This window comes from Dromiciops gliroides, chromosome 4, assembly GCF_019393635.1.
Source record: "Dromiciops gliroides isolate mDroGli1 chromosome 4, mDroGli1.pri, whole genome shotgun sequence".
Classification (NCBI taxonomy): domain Eukaryota; kingdom Metazoa; phylum Chordata; class Mammalia; order Microbiotheria; family Microbiotheriidae; genus Dromiciops; species Dromiciops gliroides.
In genome coordinates, this window is record NC_057864.1 from 376,378,666 (window position 1) to 376,398,680 (window position 20,015).

The 20,015-nt window shown below is 36.2% G+C and overlaps 1 protein-coding gene across 5 annotated transcripts in view; it reads right to left on the minus strand.

The window, feature by feature from the left end:
• The window catches only part of REPS1 (RALBP1 associated Eps domain containing 1), a 100,021-nt gene that overhangs the window by 21,057 nt on the left and 58,949 nt on the right, over nt 1-20,015 (minus strand). For 4 of the 5 annotated variants that reach the window (XM_043962742.1, XM_043962741.1, XM_043962740.1 and 1 more), the window contains 3 exons: nt 16,321-16,401; nt 4,952-5,039; nt 1,542-1,643 (listed from right to left, as the gene is read on the minus strand). In XM_043962742.1, coding sequence (XP_043818677.1) covers nt 1,542-1,643; nt 4,952-5,039; nt 16,321-16,401 — 271 coding nt within the window. The remainder of the gene's footprint in view (nt 1-1,541; nt 1,644-4,951; nt 5,040-16,320; nt 16,402-20,015) is intronic. The other variant, XM_043962743.1, reaches the window with a different exon arrangement.

Here is a 20,015-nt window from a genome sequence, read left to right on the forward strand (position 1 = left end):
AATTTAAACTCTTTTCACCTCGGTTTAATAAAGAAATTGTACCAGATGACCTCTAAGGTCCCTTCCAACTCTAGACATATGTTTTGGAGATGATGCAAATATTCATTAATTTTTTAATCCTGGCATTATCATGTTCTGCCTGTATTGTCCAGCAATCTATGAATATCCTTATAAATATCTTCACAATGGTGCACACTAGTCTAGAATGTACTCCTAGTGAGTTACCTAGATCAAGTGTTATGGATACAGTGCTGGACTTGTAGTAAGGAAGACCTAAATTCACATCTCACCTCAGACACTAGCTATATGACCTTGGACAAGGGGGTGACTTTACCCTATCTTCCTAGGTTTCCTCATCTGTAAAATTGGGATTTTAACAACACCCACCTCACAGAGCTGTTGTGAGGTTTAAAATGAAATATAATAAAGTAGTTTCTTTAAAAACCTCTAAGTACTATATTGCTAGTTATTATTACTGATAAAATCGAACTTTAAACACACTGCTTAATTTCCCCAAAGCAACCCGGGTTTCTTTCTTCTTCCTATCCAAAGAATTGCTAGAGACTAGAGTATCTCCCAAATGATTAAAAAACCAAGACCTATCCAAGAATCTTTTTAGAAAGGCAAGACTGGCTGGGTAGTGCATAAAGTGCTGGCCTGGAGTCAGGAAGATATGAGTCCAAATTCAGTCTTAGACGCTTACTGTGTGAACCTGGGCAAGTCACTTAACTTCTGACTAACTTCGGAACGCAGGTGGCCCTATGTGGTTATTTCAAAACTATTAAGTAGTCTACTTTATAAGGAGGCTGATAATTAGATGAACTGGCAAGCCACCTGAAGAAAAGCAGGTTTGCTTAGAAGGATTAAAAGGGAAGACTTCTATTATTAAAGGCAGACTTTTGTGACTATTTTGAAAGGTATTTTTCAAAGGTTACAAACACTTGGAGATGAGTTCATTACAATCTTGAATTTCACTTCAAACCTTCTGGCTTTCTTTTTTTCAGGAATCATCTAATCTCAGCCCTGGTATCATAATACAAGCACTGTACTTGAACCTATAAATCTCAGTTGGGGTTTTTTTATGACTCTCAAATAGAGGTGGAGAAAAGGAGGATACTTGGAGGACTAAATAGCTTCCCTTTGAATAGGATATAAGTGAACTGAACTGTGATTTGTGAAAGAAGATGGGAAAATAGTTTTCTACATATACAATTCCTCTAATGTGGAAGAAAGACAGTGGAGGAGCTAACAATTTGAGTCAGATTGTTCTCAAAAATAATAAACATGTCAAATCATCAGCCCACTGAAGCTTGACTACAGTTCCAGATGCAGAAAAGGAAGATTCCAAAAGGGGTAGGAGAGGTAGTAGTGTGCAGCCTACCTTTCACTCTTACATATAGAAGGTTTTAAAGGCTAGGTGACTGTTTGGAAATGTCTCTACTTGCATTTAATAAAAACATTTAAAATGGATATTACTTTAATTTCTTCAGTGCCTAAATCAAGAGTGATATATAGATTTTAAAAGCTACATTTTAACTTACCAACTGTATTTCCAGAAACAAATTTCACTGATGAATTTATCTTATTTTCTTCTGAAAGGTCAGGAGGTTTCACAAGTAATGGGCTAGTGGGATTAGTGTGATCTAATAGAAAATGTATTACACAAAAATATCTAAGTAAAGTTAAATGCATTTTAAAATGACATAAATCCATTTGCAGATAGAAAATTTCTGTTAAGGCTATTATTTGCATTTTCTTTACTTCATGAAAATATAAAATTCAAATGTTAATCTTTTACATATTCTCAGTTTTTAGGTAGACTTAAGTAACATTTAATGATTACTTTTTAAATCTCAAATTTACAATGTAAGTTCTGTGTTTAAAATGTATATTTAACATATAATTACAAATTCATAATAGGCATATGAAAATGCAAGTTATTTATAGCATCTCTCTTCTCCAACTACTCAATATTTAGAGACATATCCGGTTTAATTTCTGGTAGGCATTCATATATCTCATGGAGTTGTTTTACATATATATGTGGACTTTATTAGTCAACAAGCATTTATTAAATGCCTACTATGTGCCAGGCACTGTGCTAAGAGCTGAGGAAACAAAGAAAAGCAATCTCTGCCCTAAAGAGACAATTAGGAGGATGCCTAAGTGGTGAGCATCTATCTCCCAGGGTTGTTTTAAGGATCAAATGAGATACTCTTTGTTAGGCTCTTAGCATAATGTCTGGCCCATAGTAGACACCATATAAATGCTAACTTTTATCATTATGACTGCTTAAGGAGTTTACAGTCAAATGATGACTGCATACAAACAGCGATGTACAAACAAAATAAACTAGATAAACTAGAGATAATCTAAGAAGGAAGACATTAACATTAAGGTAGAAACTGAAAAGTATTACATAAATGCTAGTAGCTATTGCTTCCATATCCTGAAAACTTATTTCATCTATATACATGTAAATAGTAAAGTTTTTAAAATAAAGATTGCTGATTTTGAACTGGATTAACTTCATAACGTAAAAGATCTAACTTTGTAAATATGAGTACTCTCTACTGACACATTCAAAACTGTTCCATATCTTAGCAGAAAGTCTTCAAGAGTTGCTGTGGTCAACCTTCTGATGATGAGGCTCTCCATGTGGAACTGGGCTAGCCTGGCTTTCAGACAGACTTGCTCAGCTTAAATAATCAAAGCCTATTCATCCTGGCAGGACTTGGTAGAGTTCTCACTTTGCTGCTTTAGCTTTTAATAACTCAGAGTCACTCCAAGTATGGACTAGACAGGACAAACATCTGTGCTGAGTACATTATAAATTACGTTCTGCAACTGCTCTTAAGCCTCACTGCAAAAAGACAATTCTTTTATTTCTCTTAAAGGATTCCTTATCGCATTCCCCACAGCAACTAATTTCAAAACTTTGCTTCTCTCAAGCTGCCCATGTGTTTTCTCTTCCCCCCTCTCAGCTACTTTGCCAAGAAAGTCAAGGCCAGTGAATTTGAATGAGCTCCCTCTTTCCCCTTCTCTTCATCTCAAAACCCCTTAATACCATTCCCTCCTTTATCTTTTCCCAGCCCTTGATAATGAAGTGACTTTTCTCCTTGCCAAGGCCAACGTGTGCCCTTGATTCCATCCCCTTGTCTTCTTCCACAGATTGCATCCTTAAATCATTCCCTTCCTTTCAAATCTGCAACCTTTGCCTATCTATTGGTTCCTTCCCCACTATTTTCAAACATACTGAAGTCACCCCAAGCCTTAAAAAACTTTTGCTAGATCCTACTATCCTGTCAATCTATCATCCTATATCTCTTTGCCTTTTATCAGCCACTACTTTTGCCCTAGAAAAAGCTATCTATATGCATTGCTTCCACTTCCTCTCTTCTTACTCACTCAATCCTTTGCTGCCTGGCTTTAGACTGCCTCACTCAACTAAAACTGTTCTATCAAGTTACCAAAGAGTTTAATGGGCAAATCTGATGACCTTTTCCTCCATCTCAACCTATATGCTGCATCTAAGATTCATGACTACTCATTTCTCCCAGATACTCTTCCTGAATGTGTGACATTATTCTCTAGTGGTTTTTGTCCTACCTGTTTAAACTGCTCCTTCTCATTCTCTTTTGCTGGTTTATCATCTATGCTACAATCTTCAACTGTGGGTATTCCTTAAGGCACAGGCCTAGGTCCTTTTCTTTCCCTCAGTGGCCTCTTAGTTCCCACGGGTTTAATTACCAGCTCTACGCAGATGACGCCTAGATATATATCATCAGTTTCACATCACCATTTGCCTATTAAACTGAATTTCAAACTGGAAACATCTCAAACTTAGCATGTCCAAAAGAGAACTTATTATCTTTTCCCCAAAACCTGACCTCCAAATTTCAATTTCAGTTGACACCATCACCATTTTTCCAGTCTCTTGTTCATAACTTTGGTGTTATCTTTAATTCTTCACTCTTCCTTATCCCACATACCCAATCCACTTCTGTGTCTACAAACATCTCTTGCATTCACTTCCTCTTTTGTATGCACACAACCACCTTAGTTCAGCTTTCATCATTTCTCATCTAGATTACTACACAAACCTCCTGTGTTTTTCCTTCCTCACCTGTCCCTTCTGTAATCCACTACACTGCTGCCCAAGTGATGTTCCTGAAATTCAGATCTGATCGTGTCAATCCTCCACTCAAAACACCAATAATGCCCTACTACTTCTAGGATAAAATATAAACTCTGTTTAGTTTCTAAAGCCCTTAACAAATTGGCCCTAGACTATTTTCCAGGCTCACTGGATATTGGTAACCCATTTGTATTCTTAATCAAAGCAAACTGCCCTCCCATCTCTGTACCTTCGGACTGGCTGGCCTCTATGCCCGGAATGTCCTTTCTCCTCATGCTCTGCCTCTCATCTTCAAATCATAACTCAAGCAGTAGGTACTAAATGAAACTTCTCTTGATAGCCACCAACTACTAGTACCTTCCCTTCCAAGGTATCTTCTATTAAACTAATTTCTATTTATTCTGTAAATACTTCCATCCTTGATGTGTACCCAATTAGAATGCAAGCTTCTCGAAAATAGGGATTGTTTAATTTCTTTTTATTACTGTCATCAGCCCCTTGCAAAATGTCTGACACATACATAGCAGGTGCTTAATAAATGCTTGTTGATTGCTCAGTGGCAAGTTTTCATTCCTTGTTCATTTTCTTATCAATCTTTCACTCAGTCATGTTACATTTGATTTAAAGTTTTCTATCCAGTTCAGCTGTTCTTTTAATTTTTATGAAATGTAGAGAAATTATTAAATTTCTAAGTGAGCTCTGGTTAGGGAACTGCCACTTAAAAGAGTAAGCAATTAAGAACTAAAGCTAAAAGCATAATTATTTTGCTGTTTTAAATTGATAGCACCTTCTTTTAGAAATTGGTTTCCTTACCACTTCCAGTTCTTTTAAGTTCCATTTCCTGCATGTGAATTTTGCTTGGAGTCATTCGAATGGGAACTGGATGAACAATAGCAGTATCCTAAATATGAATGGGAGGAAATATAGCATATTAGCACCATATAAGGTTTTTATGTAATACTAGTTAATAAAACCTTAAAAAAAAATTTTATTCATGTTTAGACAGGCATGAAAACATGGGTTAGTATTATAAACTGGTTAAGCCTTTTTGAAAAGATACCTAGTTAGAAACTAAAATGGAGAATAATTTTACTTGTTTCCTAATAACTATGGCTCAAAACAATTTATATATACTTGATCAAACTTTATTACCTAAAACAGGTAAAATAACCTTCTAAAAAATTCAATTGCTACCCATATTTAAAATCAAAGCAAAGAATTTTTACTTTTGGGAATTACAAAATGTAATTATTTTACTCTGAATGGTTTATGTAAAAATCAACAAAATTATACCCTAAAGGTTCAATAGATAAACAAGAACCTGAAAAGTAGAAAATTCCATTTTCTCACCAACTTGCTATAAATCCTAGGGCAAATTCAAAACTACCTATGCCTGTAAAATACAAAAAACCATTTCCCCCCAAAACAAAAAACCCTGTCACAAATTTGCCAGCTAGCATACAATTATAAGACTTTAAAAAAAAGATATAACTCCATTTTAATGGAGACCACAAAAAAACTCATTTAATTAAAATTTAAATGTGCAATAAAGTAAAAAATGGCAAATATGCTTGGGACAGTTTTTACAATTATAATCCTGATGGTTTAAAAGGTGATTTGTTTCATCTGTACCTTAAACAATTTGAACAATGCTACCTGCCTAAAGAGTCCCTGACAGTTAGGACACTGGGGCACTCACCCACGCAAATATGGTTACAATTTTGACCTGTCATTTTGTTGTTGTTGTTGTTGTTGTTTTCATCTTTTTGGTGAGGCAATTGGGGTTAAGTGACTTGTCCAGGGTCACACAGCTAGTAAGTGTTAAATGTCTGAGGCTGGATTTGAACTCAGGTCCTCCTGAATCCAGAGCCAGTGCTCTATCCACTGCGCCACATAGCTGCCCCTATGGTTACGATTTTAATGAAGTGGATCTTACAAATAGCTCTCAAAACTATACTATCTCCTTGACTTTCTATACAGTTCTTATGGTTGTATTTTTAGTCATCTCTACAACTGTGTAACCAAACCTTTCCATTTCCTTAGTTGGCTTGTGAATTTCTAAACTTCCTTTGCCATGGGCAGGTTAAGGTAGGGCAGTTGAGAAGAATGAACAGTATCATCTGGGAATGAATGAGGACTTCCTGACAATTTGGCTGGCTGAATCAGAGGCAAACTGTCCAGTCTGAAGTTTGCACAAGATCAAATAACAATCAAGAAATCCAATAAAAATTCAGAGACTTCCTCCACCCCAGAATTTCAGGAAAAGTCATTTAAGACCACTTGCAGTAGGAAAGGGGGGGAAAAAAAAAGCAAAGCTGGCACAAGTATAACTGGAGACAGGATACATTTATCCAGGAAAACTGTCTCTTAAGGCATCAAAAGCAGAAGGTGCCCTCAAGAAAATCCCAAAGAGGTCAAAAAACTCCAGTGAACCATTCCTCAATACTCAAAGCAGGGCAACTAAGAAACTCAAGTTCTCTCAGCTTACAAATGTCCTGAGACGACAAGATCCAGTGCTCTGAACCTCAAAGATCCATTTAGGCATAATCCTAGAAAGTGAAGAACCCAAGGGATTCAGAGCCAGGGCAAGATCAAAAAGGGAAAGACCAAGAAGTTCAGAGGTAAAGACTGGCCCTGTAACAAAGCCTCAATTAAGAAGAGATGAGTCAATCAAAGAAAATACCAACCAACATAAAAAATAATTGCAGCTCTAGAGATCATCCTAAAGTAACTCTGTAACAACTATAAGCAAAGACTCAAAGGGGAAAAATAGATTGTATGCAAGGACGACATAAATCCCTAGAAGAAATGAACCAAAAGATTAAAAAAAAAATCTTTGGAGGAAAGAATTGGAAGAATCAAGTAGTTTAGAATAGTGGCATCAAACTCAAATAGAAAGAGATCCTTGCAGACTCCATAATTACTTTGAAAACCACACATTTGCATTACCTGTGTTGTATTTTTTATTTATTTTGTTAAGCACTTCCTAATTACATTTTAATCTTGCCAAACACTTTTGGTTTAGATGTCAAAGTAGTAACCTTACTTAAGAAATGGATCCCTAGAAAACGAAAACAAAATAGAAATCAATGGCTTCATGGCAAACAAGAAATATTAAATCAAAATCAAGACTGAAAACATAAGAGAAAATTTAAGATGTCAAATATAAAAAAACAAATGAATTGGGAATAGTTCTAGGAGAGAGAACTGAAGAATCATTGGATTCCCTTCAAAGCCACTGTGGGGGAGGGAGGAAGAGGGGGAAAGCTTGGACACTTTATTTCAATAAATCTAAATGGCTCTGTCTACATTTCCAGTGTTTTAAAACGTCCTCCTTTCTGCACACCCGTCAATCCCAGAACACTTGGCCTTTCTTCCTGTTTCTTGTGCATAGTACTCCATTCTCTTGGCTCTGGGGCTTTTCACTGGTTGTCACCCATGCCTAGGATGCCTTCCTCACTACTAGGATCCCTTGGCTTCCCTGCCTTTCTTAAAAACCCAGCTTAAACCCACCAATTTCAGGAGGTCTTTCCTTGCACAATCAATTCTGATGCCTTCCAAGAATCTCTCCCTTTTACACTGTATAGTATCTTGTATTTATATAGTAGTTTGCAGTGTTGTCTCTCCCATTAAAATATGAGTCTCCTGAGGGTAGAGACTGTTTTTGCCTTTCTGTGTATCTCTAGGTCTTAGAACAGCACCTGGCACATACTAAAGGTTTAAGGGCTTGCTGATGAAGAGAAGGAAAACTGCTCAAATCCATTAGGGTCAGAAAGACACGTGAAGATATAAACATACATCAGTCACCTCCTGAAAGGAATGCCAATCAGAAGTCCCAGGAATGCTATCGCCAAAAAAATCTAGACTTCCATGTCAAAGAAAAAATACTGCAAGCAGCTAGAACACAGCCATTCAAGCACCAAGAAAGTTTATTTTATACTAATGTAGAAAGGAAGAACAAAGGAGGAGGAATTTGCTATTTTTTTTCATAAATGGAGTGTGTGTGGGAGAAGAAAACCATACAAATATGGAGGAAGGGGCAAGAAGAGTAAGCACTGGATGAACCTCATAATTCTAAAAATGTTTTCTTCTGACCTTTCTGACTACTTCAGCATTACTATCTATGCCACATATCTGAGCACCTGATGACATTCAATTTAATATTTTATCACATCCTAACTTGTATTGTTCTCTAAATGTTTCATATGATTCTCATCTCTCCAATCACAGTTTAAGTCCTTTGAGGGCAGTCACTGTCATTCTACCCCACAACAGAATTTATTTTGGGGAAAAAACCCCAAAAAAACCCCCAGACATATGGAAGGAATTAATTCAATGTGGAAGGTCTCAGAAACATGAGGGAAAAATTAATATATATTGCTTTCCTTTCTTGAATTTTAACAAAAGCATTCACACATCCCACCTTAAGAAGTAATATACTGATGATTTAAATGTTAAGCTCTACTTACAATTTTTAAGTTAACATATTATAAGAGAAATTTAATCACTTTTATATCCATTAAAATCAATTTTTAAATCCTCATGCTTACCAGACTTAACATTACTATTTAGCATTGACAGAATGTTTTTCTATAGAAAAGGAAAAAGAAATATATAAAGTCTCTAGGATTAGGACAGAATCATGGCAATTACTAAGAAAGTAATACCAGTTTCCTGGGGCTCTCTTAGTGGTCTGATTTCATGGCAGCATTCCAGCATCAAACATTTTGTGTTCCACTGATTGGCTAACTGACTCACTGGAGATACCTGCATTAAGTAACCCATGCCCGTATTTTTGACTTTGCTACAATGTACAAGAATGCTATGAAAAGGGCACTTGCTGACTCCAGACCCTGCCTACTGCTCCATTTCCACTTCTAAATTCTCTCTCATTGAGGTAGCTATTGAGATAGATAAGTAAGCATATGTATGACAACCCAACTTCTCTATTAACAAAATAAATTCACTGGTATCATCTAGAGCCTAAAAGGCTCATTCCTCTTCCTAACTCCCTGGTCAAATCAATAAAGCTTCATTACAAACACAGATTGATAAATTTTCTAATATATTGGTTTCCTTGACAGTCAATAAATATTAATTAAGCATCTACCCTAATTCCAGTAATCTCTTACCTCATGGAGTACATGGTGACATGTAGTTAAGACACCCACTAAGGTGGCTACAGGCTGATTCCTACCATTTATAATACTTAAGGCACCTGGTAGGTGTGGCTGTAACTGGACCTCATCATTTACAATCAATCTATCAATAAGCATTTATTAAATACAAACTATGTATTAGGCACTGTGCTGGGCACTGGGGATGCAAACTCAACAAAAGAAAACAATCCCTACTTGCAAGGAGCAATCCACCTCCAAGGTCTCAAACTTAATTATCTTTTTCAACTACAATCTACCTTAGCTCCAATGGTATCTCTTACCTTACTCCTGGAACCTGCTATTTCCCCACACCTCAAATCCTTTCCCTGAACCTTCTGAGATATCTTTTTTTTTTTTTTTTAGTGAGGCAATTGGGGTTAAGTGACTTGCCCAGGGTCACACAGCTAGTAAGTGTTAAGTGTCTGAGGCCGAATTTGAACTCAGGTACTCCTGACTCCAAGGCCTGTGCTCTATCCACTGTGCCACCTAGCTGCCCCGAGATATCTTTAAAAAAAAAAAAAAACCTAATTCCTAACACCCTGATGCTCACCACCTGATTTTTCCTCTCCTGGGTAACTGAGAATTACTGAAGAATATCATGAAGTTGAGCCATTTGGCTCCATTAAAAATTAGTGCTACATCATCTCACCTGGTACTCTGCTATATAGCAATCTTTTAATTCTATTAATGTCCTATAAGATTATCCAGAATAATTTCCAAACCTTGTCCACTCTCTTTAAATCCCCAACTTCTCATTCTTTTGTCAGACTATCTACACTCCTATTTATTAACTATGAATAAAGTCTCAAGTAGCACTGTCCACTCCATTCCCCTTCTTTATGCCTTCAATTAATCTCTCCTCCAATCTCAGAAGACAGACCTTAATTCCTCTTAATTTCTTAATTCTTCTGCCTAAATCTTCAATCCTATTTCCACTTCCTTTCTCCCCAAATGTGCTGCAAGATTCCTCTGCAATTTCAATCTCTCACTCTCCACTGGCTTCTGTACAACAAGCAAATTCAAGTCTTCACACATTCTGAAAACATTACTTTTGATCCTATCTCCTTAATATATATCATCTCTCCTCCACTTCAAAGGCAAAGAACATAAAACCACAACCTCTACTTCCTCTCTATCTATTCACTAAACCCTTTAAAAACGTGTCTTTTGTTCCCACCACTTTACTGAAATTCTCAGAAGTCACTAGTGACCAAATCCAATAGCCTATTCTCAGTCCTTAATTTTGTCAACTGCTATTTGACAGTTATATCCCATCTCTTGATATCCTTTCCTTCCTTAGTTTCTGTGACAATACATTTTTCTGGTTCTCTTCCTACTTTTTTTATTCTTTTGTCTCCTTCACAGTCTGCTCTTCTCTTTCCCTCAACACAGGTATAATGCCCTCTCTCCTTGATCTCTTTCTTTCTGTACCTTTGGTGATTTTTCTCTACTCTATTTGCCTTTATGCTGGTAATTCCTAAGTATGTATCTCCAGACTTTTCCTGAGCTCTAGTCCTTGCTACCATCTGCTACCTGAATGTCACCCTAGTATTTAACACCTGCTAATCCTCCACCATTCTCTAGTTAACTAGATGCAAAATCTGACTATTCCTCATTAGCTCCCCATATCTCATGTCCAATTACCAAGCCCTATCAAGTATACTTGCACAATACTACTTCCCTCTGAATCCTTCCTCATACACTCCCAGAGCCCCAACTCCAGAATTCATGTACTCATTATCTCTTACTTAGGAATGGCCTCTTTAATCAGTTCATCTGTAATGTAACTTCACAGTGACAGAATTTAAGAATTACAAGGGATTGGTGAGAATCTATTCTAACCCATGCCTGAACAAGAATACCTTCAACATCTCCCAGTGATCATGAAGTCTCCAGTGAAGAATCCACTCAGCAACTCCAGTATAAGATAGCTCTAATTGCTAGAAGTTTTTTCTCATATCAAGCTTGAATTTGCTTCTTTTTAACTTTTATCCACCATTCCTAGCTCTATTTTCGGGGGGGGGGGGGAGGGGGGTAAACAGAACAAATCTAATCCTTCTTACAACTGATAGCTCTTCAAAAGCTCGAAAATAACTAGTGTGTGTCCCCTCAGTCTTCTCTTCCTCACACTAAAGAACTCCAACTACTTCACATGAACCTCCAAATGGCATAACCTTGAATCCTACTGTCATCTTGGTTGTCTTCTTGTGGATACTCTCCGGCTTAAGAGTGTCCTGATGTATGTCACCCAGCAGTAGACACTATATTCCAGATGTGCTTAGACCAGGGCAGGGTACAGTCCTATTTTGGACACTGTGCCTCTTAGCCAAAGGCTAAATTAACATTTTTTCTGGCTGCCATATGACACTACTGAATTTATAATCAATTAAAACTCCAGAACATTTTCAGATGAAATGCTATCTGGCCACACCCATTCCATACTGTACTTGTGGTGATGATTTTTTTAAACTCAAGTACAAGATTCTACATTACTTATAATTACATTCTTTGTTGCTGTTGTTCTACTCTACCCTTTCAAAATCTTTTTGGGTTTCTGTTGTTCTCTCCTAGCTTTGTGCCATCTGCAAATGTGATAAGCATGCATGTATACTTTTATCCAAATTACTAACAAAAATGTTAAACAGCATAGGGCCAAGCAGAGATCCCTGTGGTACTACACCAGATACCCACTAAGCTGACAACAGACCATTAATAAATATCTTACTGGTTGGGTCTGGCAACTTAATCAGTTTCAAACACACCCAAATATATTTGCATCCACCTCACATTTCTTGTCCCCCCCCCCCCAGGGGAATGGGGGTTAAGTCACTTGCCCAGGGTCACACAGCTAGTAAGTGTCAAGTGTCTGAGGTCAGATTTGAACTCAGGTCCTCCTGAATCCAGGGCTGGTGCTTTATCCACTGCGCCACCTAGCCGCCCCCTCACCTCACATTTCTTTATCTTGTCTAAAATAACAGCATGTGACTGTCAGATGATTTGCCAACATCTAGGTAAACCATGTCCTCATCATTCTCCTAATCTACAAATCTAGTAACCCAGTCAAAAAAAGAAACAGGTTTTATCTAGCATAACCTATTGAGCCTGTCTTTAAACATGTCTTTTTTTTTTTTTTTTGGCGGCTTCCCTTGACCCACAAAGCTCTCCCTTATAACAAAGTAAATAAATCAAATCAACACACTGGCCACATCCAACAATGTAAGCCTCATTCTATGCCAAACAGCCTACCGCTCCTTTGCCAAAAGAAGAAAGCAATTTTTTTTTCCCACCAAAAGTTGTCTAAAGTCACAACTGATTACTGCATTGGTAAGACTTCTGTTCTCAGTGCTGTTTTCCTTTATATTCTCATGGTCACTGCATATATTATTTTCCTGGTTCTGTTCATTTAAATTTACTTGATTCATTTTTGATGAAGCCATACCAATTCTTTCTTTTCAAGATGTCATTAACCATCACTTTAGTAATACACTTGAGTGAAATTTAACTCACTGGCCTATTTTCTGCATTGTTCATTTCATTCTCTTCACTTTTCTGAAAATTGAGACAATACTCTCCTTTCTTCATAACCTTTTAAAGATTACTGACAGTGGCTCAGCAATCATACCCACTAATTCTCAGAAACTTGAGCCTACAAGTCAATGCAAGACTTATCTGCCTAAGGCCTAATCTTGTCACTTTCCTGCTCAAAAGCTTCCATGATTCCCAGTTGTCTCTTCTTAGCCTGATATTTAAGGACCTTTTCAATCTGCTTCCAATCCACCCTTCTCTAGGCTTATCTTTTTTTTTTTTTTTTTAGTGAGGCAATTGGGGTTAAGTGACTTGCCCAGGGTCACACAGCTAGTAAGTGTTAAGTGTCTGAGGCCGGATTTGAACTCAGGTACTCCTGAATCCAGGGCCGGTGCTCTATCCACTGTGCCACCTAGCCGCCCCTCTCTAGGCTTATCTTATACTACTTTCACTTGTTCTACATAGCTATTAGTGAACCACAGCCTGTACTTTCCCAGATTTATGTCAATTGTTCAGGTTTTTCCCCATCACTAAAATGTTACCCCCTCTATTTCCACCTACAGAGGCTACTTCACATTCAAGGCTGAGCTAAAATGCTAACTTCTCTATATTTACCCACTCAACCAGGGAGAGGTGATCTCTCAATTTTCTAAAGTGTCATAGTTTTATGCATTCTTGGTATTATTGCTATTATATTTACCTAAAGATGGAAAATAATTCTCCTAACAGATTGCAAACTCCTTGAGGGAAAAGATGTGTCATTCATCTTTATAACTCAATAAACAATAAAGTACCTAAAACAGCTCTTGCCTACAGAAGACAATTAAAGTTAACTGAGTAGAATTACCGAATATAATGAAAGTTAATAGGAACTTCCTGGTGATGTTTTCCCTCATTGTATGCTTGAGCCAAATATGATCACAAGGTAATATATCTCCCAAGTTTTGGCAACCAATATTGTCCAATGGTGGGATCCTCATGAAGTGCTTCTGATGTCTGAGGTCTTCTCAGTTAAGTGGCCAGGTAGCTTTTCAAGGACTGAGTCTAAAAACTGTATGGCTATATACTGTGAAACCATTATCATTTCCTTAGAGCTTCCTGTCACCATGATGGTATGAGTAGATAAAAAAGTATCTCAGAAAAAAACAACCCTCAATCCTGGAGTGAGGGGAAAAAAATGAAGGTTTTCCCCATATCTATTAAAAGCTGGCACCCCAAATCTTTCCTATACAAATAATTAAGCTTAATAGGAGTAACTGCTAAAACTAAAGCTACAACAGAGAAACTGAAGCACTTATTCCACAACACTGAAATCCCAGGTTGTCCGGTATAACATTCTTGTTGGGTCTCACAAAAGCCCAAGGAAACAAGGTGATAATCTTCAAAATCCAATTAGCTCCCTATTTTGTGAAGGGATTTTTTTCCCCCATTGATAATTGAACCTCTCCTGCCAATAATGCATTTTCATTAAATATTTGCAATAAAACTAAATTGTGTCAATAAGAGGCAGGGAATATCAAAATTTAAATTCACAAAAATGCTAAACCTTCCCCAGGAAATGTTTACTAAACCTAACAATTAGTAAAATCAGCTAGTTTTCAATTTCCTTTCATTTCATTCCTTTCTGTTTCTTTTGCTCACTATTTGGCAGGGATGTGAATGAACACTGAAAAGTTTAACAGTCTGACATTAAGAAGGAAAAAGAATGGTTAATCTGATTAATTTGTCCCCAGAATAACCAAGGACAGACTGATAAAAGACTTGTAAAATTTCAAACATGATGTCCATACTACTTTAAGATGCAGCACCCTAAACATTATAATCAAATACAAAAATTATATGGTACAATGGAAAGAGCACTAAATTTGAACTCAAGGAACATGAGATCAAATCCCAGCTTGGACAATTTCTACTCTAAGACCATGGACAAGTCACTTAGCCTCTCTGAAATGTAGTTTCTTGTAAAACAAAGGGGTCAGACTAGATGAAATGTTAAAGTCTCTTCCAGCTCTACATCTCTAATCCTATGTAATATATATATATATATATATATATATTTTTTTTTTTTAGTGAGGCAATTGGGGTTAAGTGACTTGCCCAGAGTCACACAGCTAGTAAGTGTTAAGTGTCTGAGGCCGGATTTGAACTCAGGTACTCCTGACTCCAGGGCCGGTGCTTTATCCACTGCGCCACCTAGCCGCCCCTATGTAATATATTTTAAAAAAACCTTTTAAGCAAACAAGTTCCATTCATTACAAGTATTCATGGAATGAGGTGTAGCTGCCTTTTCACACCACTTATCTAAAATACACAGGGGAGGGGCAGCTAAGTGTCACAGTGGATAGAGCACCGGCCCTGGAATCAGGAGGACCTGAGTTCAAATCTGACCTCAGACACTTAACACTTACGAGCTGTGTGACCCTGGGCAAGTCACTTAACCCAAATGCCTCACAAAAAACCAAAAATAAACCAAACCAAAACAAAACAAAATAATAAAATACACAGGGGAAAGAAACCTGTCTGTAGTGAAGAAATGCTAGTTATCAGTGATCAAAAACATAAGAGATGATTACATTATGTCACTTTTTCCAAATCTTCTTTAATCCAATTTCCCCATTCCTATCTCTCTTCATACTTTCCTCCTTCCCTTTCTACTTACCCTTCTTTTTCTTTTTAAGAAAATGCTTTAGCACATCCCTCCCTTTCAATGACAACACAGGGAAGAAAAAGTCAAGTAGTGAACAGAAATAACTGAAGAATAGCTAAATGTTAAAGTTTTAAAATAATTTGGGGGAGGTTTAGATATATAGAAAGTTAACCTCTTTCAAGCTAAATTTTGAATCTGTCAAACTAGGATATAAACTTTGTAGCTTTCCTTAAGGCAACACAGTAAACCACAGACAAAACACAGTTTCAGCTATATGAGACTCATAGACCAACATATACATAATGCTGAATTTAAAAAAAACCCTCAACAGAACTTAACACAGCAAAGAACCCAGACCAAATAAGCCCAAAGCCACACCATTTGTAGTGTTAAACAATGACAGTGCATAAATATTTCCAGATGCATAAGCATTTATATAATGTGTAAAGCATACAAATAAAATAGTTATAACAATGCAGTAATACTTGTATATGGTCAATAAAACAATGAATTAGCCAATGAAAACTTGGAATCAATTAGCTAATTTAGCTGCCACAGATCATTTCTTTAGATGTGACAACCACCATACAGATTTGAAAAGAATGTATTTGCCCCTAATGTTAAGAAGACTTGACAATACATAGAATGGCAAAAATGGTTTTCCCCCGTTATGTAAGCACATAAAAATTAAAAAACAAAAAACAAAAAACCAGAGCCTGCCACCATTCCCATTTAAGCACTCCACTGAACCATGCATAACAGCTTTAAAAAAAAAAAAGACCAAAACAATGAATGGAAATTCAGGGTTAATAAAATTAATTTCAAACAAGCAAGCTAAGTGATTGACTTACAGGATCAGCTGGTGCAATGTTAGAATCAAATTGGGTCAGAGTTTGTGAGCTTGAAGAGCGTTCACTAAATGTCTCCCACTGCTGAACAGACAGAGGAGAGACAAGTCAGCATGATGAGAAAGATGGAGTAAAAGATCACTGGAGAAGATTTAGCAAAGTAATTCAGGAGTTGCACTGCAAGTTATTGTCATAGGCCTGACTCAGGATAAAATACCATAATATTATTTATTTTTCATTCACATGTTCCAATTACTTTCCTATCCTCAATGTGTGTACCACTTTAATATGACCAGAGGTATACAATCTATTTTGAACTTTATGGAAAATTTATAAAGACTGATAAATTTGAAGGTCAGAAAAGTACAACAAAATGTTTGGAAAGTGTTAAGTGGTGACCTATCTTGAATGTAATTCTCAGGAGTTTAGGAAAAAAATCTCCTTTAAGAGAATTAACTAGAAAAATAACTAAAAGCTGTTCAAAATATTGCTGGTGAAGAATCTAATGAAGCTCTCAGTATTAAGTTCTTAGTTGAAAATATTATTCTAGTGTGACTTAGCAGTGCAATCCCTGAAATATGATTCTATTATGTATGTGCATATATTTAATACAAATGTATAGATATTTAATTATATATAATTGAGACATAATGCAAAGAATTCTTGAATACATATTGAGGTTTTGTCAATTTGTAGCAAGTCAACCCCTGCAATCAGCACTACAGAACATGGCCATGCCAGATAACAAGACAGAACTTCCAATCAGGCATTCCCATTCATGCTAGAAAAATTAGAATGCGGCCACAATGAGAGCAAATCAAGCATCATAGTATGTATTACAAATGATATCTTTCAATACAAAAAAATTACTCTTCTAGAAGAGGTACATTGAAAAAAGTTATACCTCTATGTAAATCAGTGGAATGATGGGTCAACTTTAGTATGTATGGCAGGTAAAATGTCAAAATGAAAAAGGCTATTTTGGAGAAGAATTTAGTGAAAATATAAATAAGAATCTTCGTATGGGAAAATAACATTAATACTATCAATATAAAATTTAGTTTTTATAGCAACTTCTACAGGTAACTATGTAAACCCAAGACATTTTTTTGAGTGGAGGGGTAGATGGAAAACTAACCCTTGAAATGGAGGGAGAGGGAGAAACCAACATAAATGCAATATATACACACCAATGTCAACATACATATACATCTACTCCATAATCACAAAGGGAGATGTGTGCTTCAGAATGAAATTTTTGTGCCTCAAACATTTCCCTACTACTTCAGAAGTACACAACTTGAGATAATATGAAGAAATAAAATGTTATATAAACATATTTCTAGTCTATTCCAAGTCTAAGGTTCTATATCCTAGGTTAAACTGTTAGAAATTACCTGGGGGTGGGGGGAGCAAAATTTAGAACTCCCTTCCCCTAAACAATTTTTCTCTCATATAGAAGTAGAATTTTTACCAGGAAATCTTCACAGTTTTGCTTTTTACTATTACTAATAAAATCTGTTGGGGATATTAAATTAGTCACTGATATTCACTGTATGGACACAGATGAAATGAACAATAAACCACATTTGATTTAAGGGATTTTTATCTAAAGGTTACATTAATAGCTTAAGTTTTAGGCTGTAAGCTCCTTCAGGGCAGGGACTTTTCATTTTTGTCTTTGTATCTCCAGCACTTAGCACAGGGCTGGATATATAGTAGGTACTTAATAAAGTTTGTTGATTGATTAGACTGTCTTACTCTTCTTTTCATTCCTACATATTTCTATGTAAATAATTTTGACCTTTATACACTATGGTTGATCAATAAAAGTCCTTAATATTAAAGTTGCTTACACTAATGTAACTGTTTCTTAAATCACCCAATAGCAATATAATTTGGCCACATGAGGGAGTAAAACAAATACTAGTCTTAGAAGATGTAAGTCTGAGTCCTGGTTTCACTGTTTTGACTTTGGTTAAGTTACTTAAATGCCTCCACCTCAGTTTTCACATCTAAAATAGCACAATAATGAATAACACCTAGTTTTTTAGGTTGTGAGGATAAAGCAAAAAGATTTATGTTTAAAAAAAAAAAACCTTTGTAACTCTAAAGCATATGTGACTATGAACTTCTAGTATTAGAACGAAGGACAAATAGTTGTCAAGACTAAAGACCCAATAATAGTTTTTGGGTTTGTTTTTGTTTTTGTTTTTGTTTTTTGCAGGGCAATGAGGGTTAAATGACTTGCCCAGGGTGACACAGTTACTAAGTGTCAAGTGTCTGAGGCTGTATTTGAACTCAGGTCCTCCTGAATCCAGGGCCGGTGCTCTATCCACTGCGCCATCAAGCTGCCCCCCAATAATAGGTTTTTAATGAATAAAATTATTCAGTCTCATTAAGGAATATTAAGGACCACAGATTTAGAATCAGAAGATCTCAGAGGCCATGTACTCCAAATCCCTTCCTTTTACAGATAAGAAAACTGAAGCCAATTAAAGAGATGGAATTAGCTCCAGTCAGTGCTCTTTCTGTACTGCTACCAGCAGCTCGTCTTAATAATGAAGCAATGAAAATGTGGCACAGAAGACAGAGCATTAAGTTTGGAATCAGGAGTTCTAAGTTCAGACTGTGATTCAGAGGAGTGAATCAATCTCTCAGGGCTTTATTTTCCTCATCCGTGAAGAGGAATAATAGTACTTGCACTACCTAGCCTCCAGATCTGTTTTGAGATAAACTGCTTTATAAATCTTAAATGCTATATATTGTTTTTTTAAAATTCAATACAAAAAATACAGATTTTACCCCATAGAAAAGCTGAGGAAAAAACCCCAGCTTCAATGCTTTTTATTTCACTTTTTATAAATCCTTAGTAGATGTTTAAGTCCTTCAAATTTTAGTCTTCATGTTCTCTTTAGCCACTGAAAAAAATCACTTATGGTTCTCCATCCATTATTTCAAATTTATGAATTTAATGCCATGAAAACTAATGGTGTGATACTATCATTCTTCATTCAGTATCATGGCATGAAGGTCATTATAACTGCCACCATTTATTGCCAAAAAATTTTGGAAATCTGAGAGAATATCTCTGAAGTGAGCATTTGAGCTTTATAGCATGATTCTCATAGAGAAGGGAACCAATTAACTGATGCCTTTCAAATGAGAATTAACATGAAACACTACAACACTCTTAATATTTATAGTTTTTGTTGTTTCTTTATATTCTATACTATCTCTAATTCATAGAATAAACTCACTAATTTTTCTGATGATTAACTGCCACTGCTGAGAGTAAAATAAAGAAAAATAGTCCCTCTTTTTCTTAAACATGTTCTTCATGTGGGTGAGTCTTAAAAGGCTTCACATGGTTCAGCTAATGTGAGTTTTTGGATTAATATAAACTTGTTTTGGGGGGGGAGTTGGGTTTTTTTTTAGTGAGGCAATTGGGGTTAAGTGACTTGCCCAGGGTCACACTGCTAGTAAGTGTCAAGGGTCTGAGGCCACATTTGAACTCAGGTCCTCCTGAATCCAGGGCCAGTTCTCTATCCACTGCGCCACCTAGCTGCCCCTGGATTAATATAAACTTGGGGAATGTTTTCAACTAAATTTAAAATGTATTAATATTTATACATTTTAAACAATACTAAAATTTTGTGCTGTATTTAATCACATTAAGCATATTATTCTACTATATG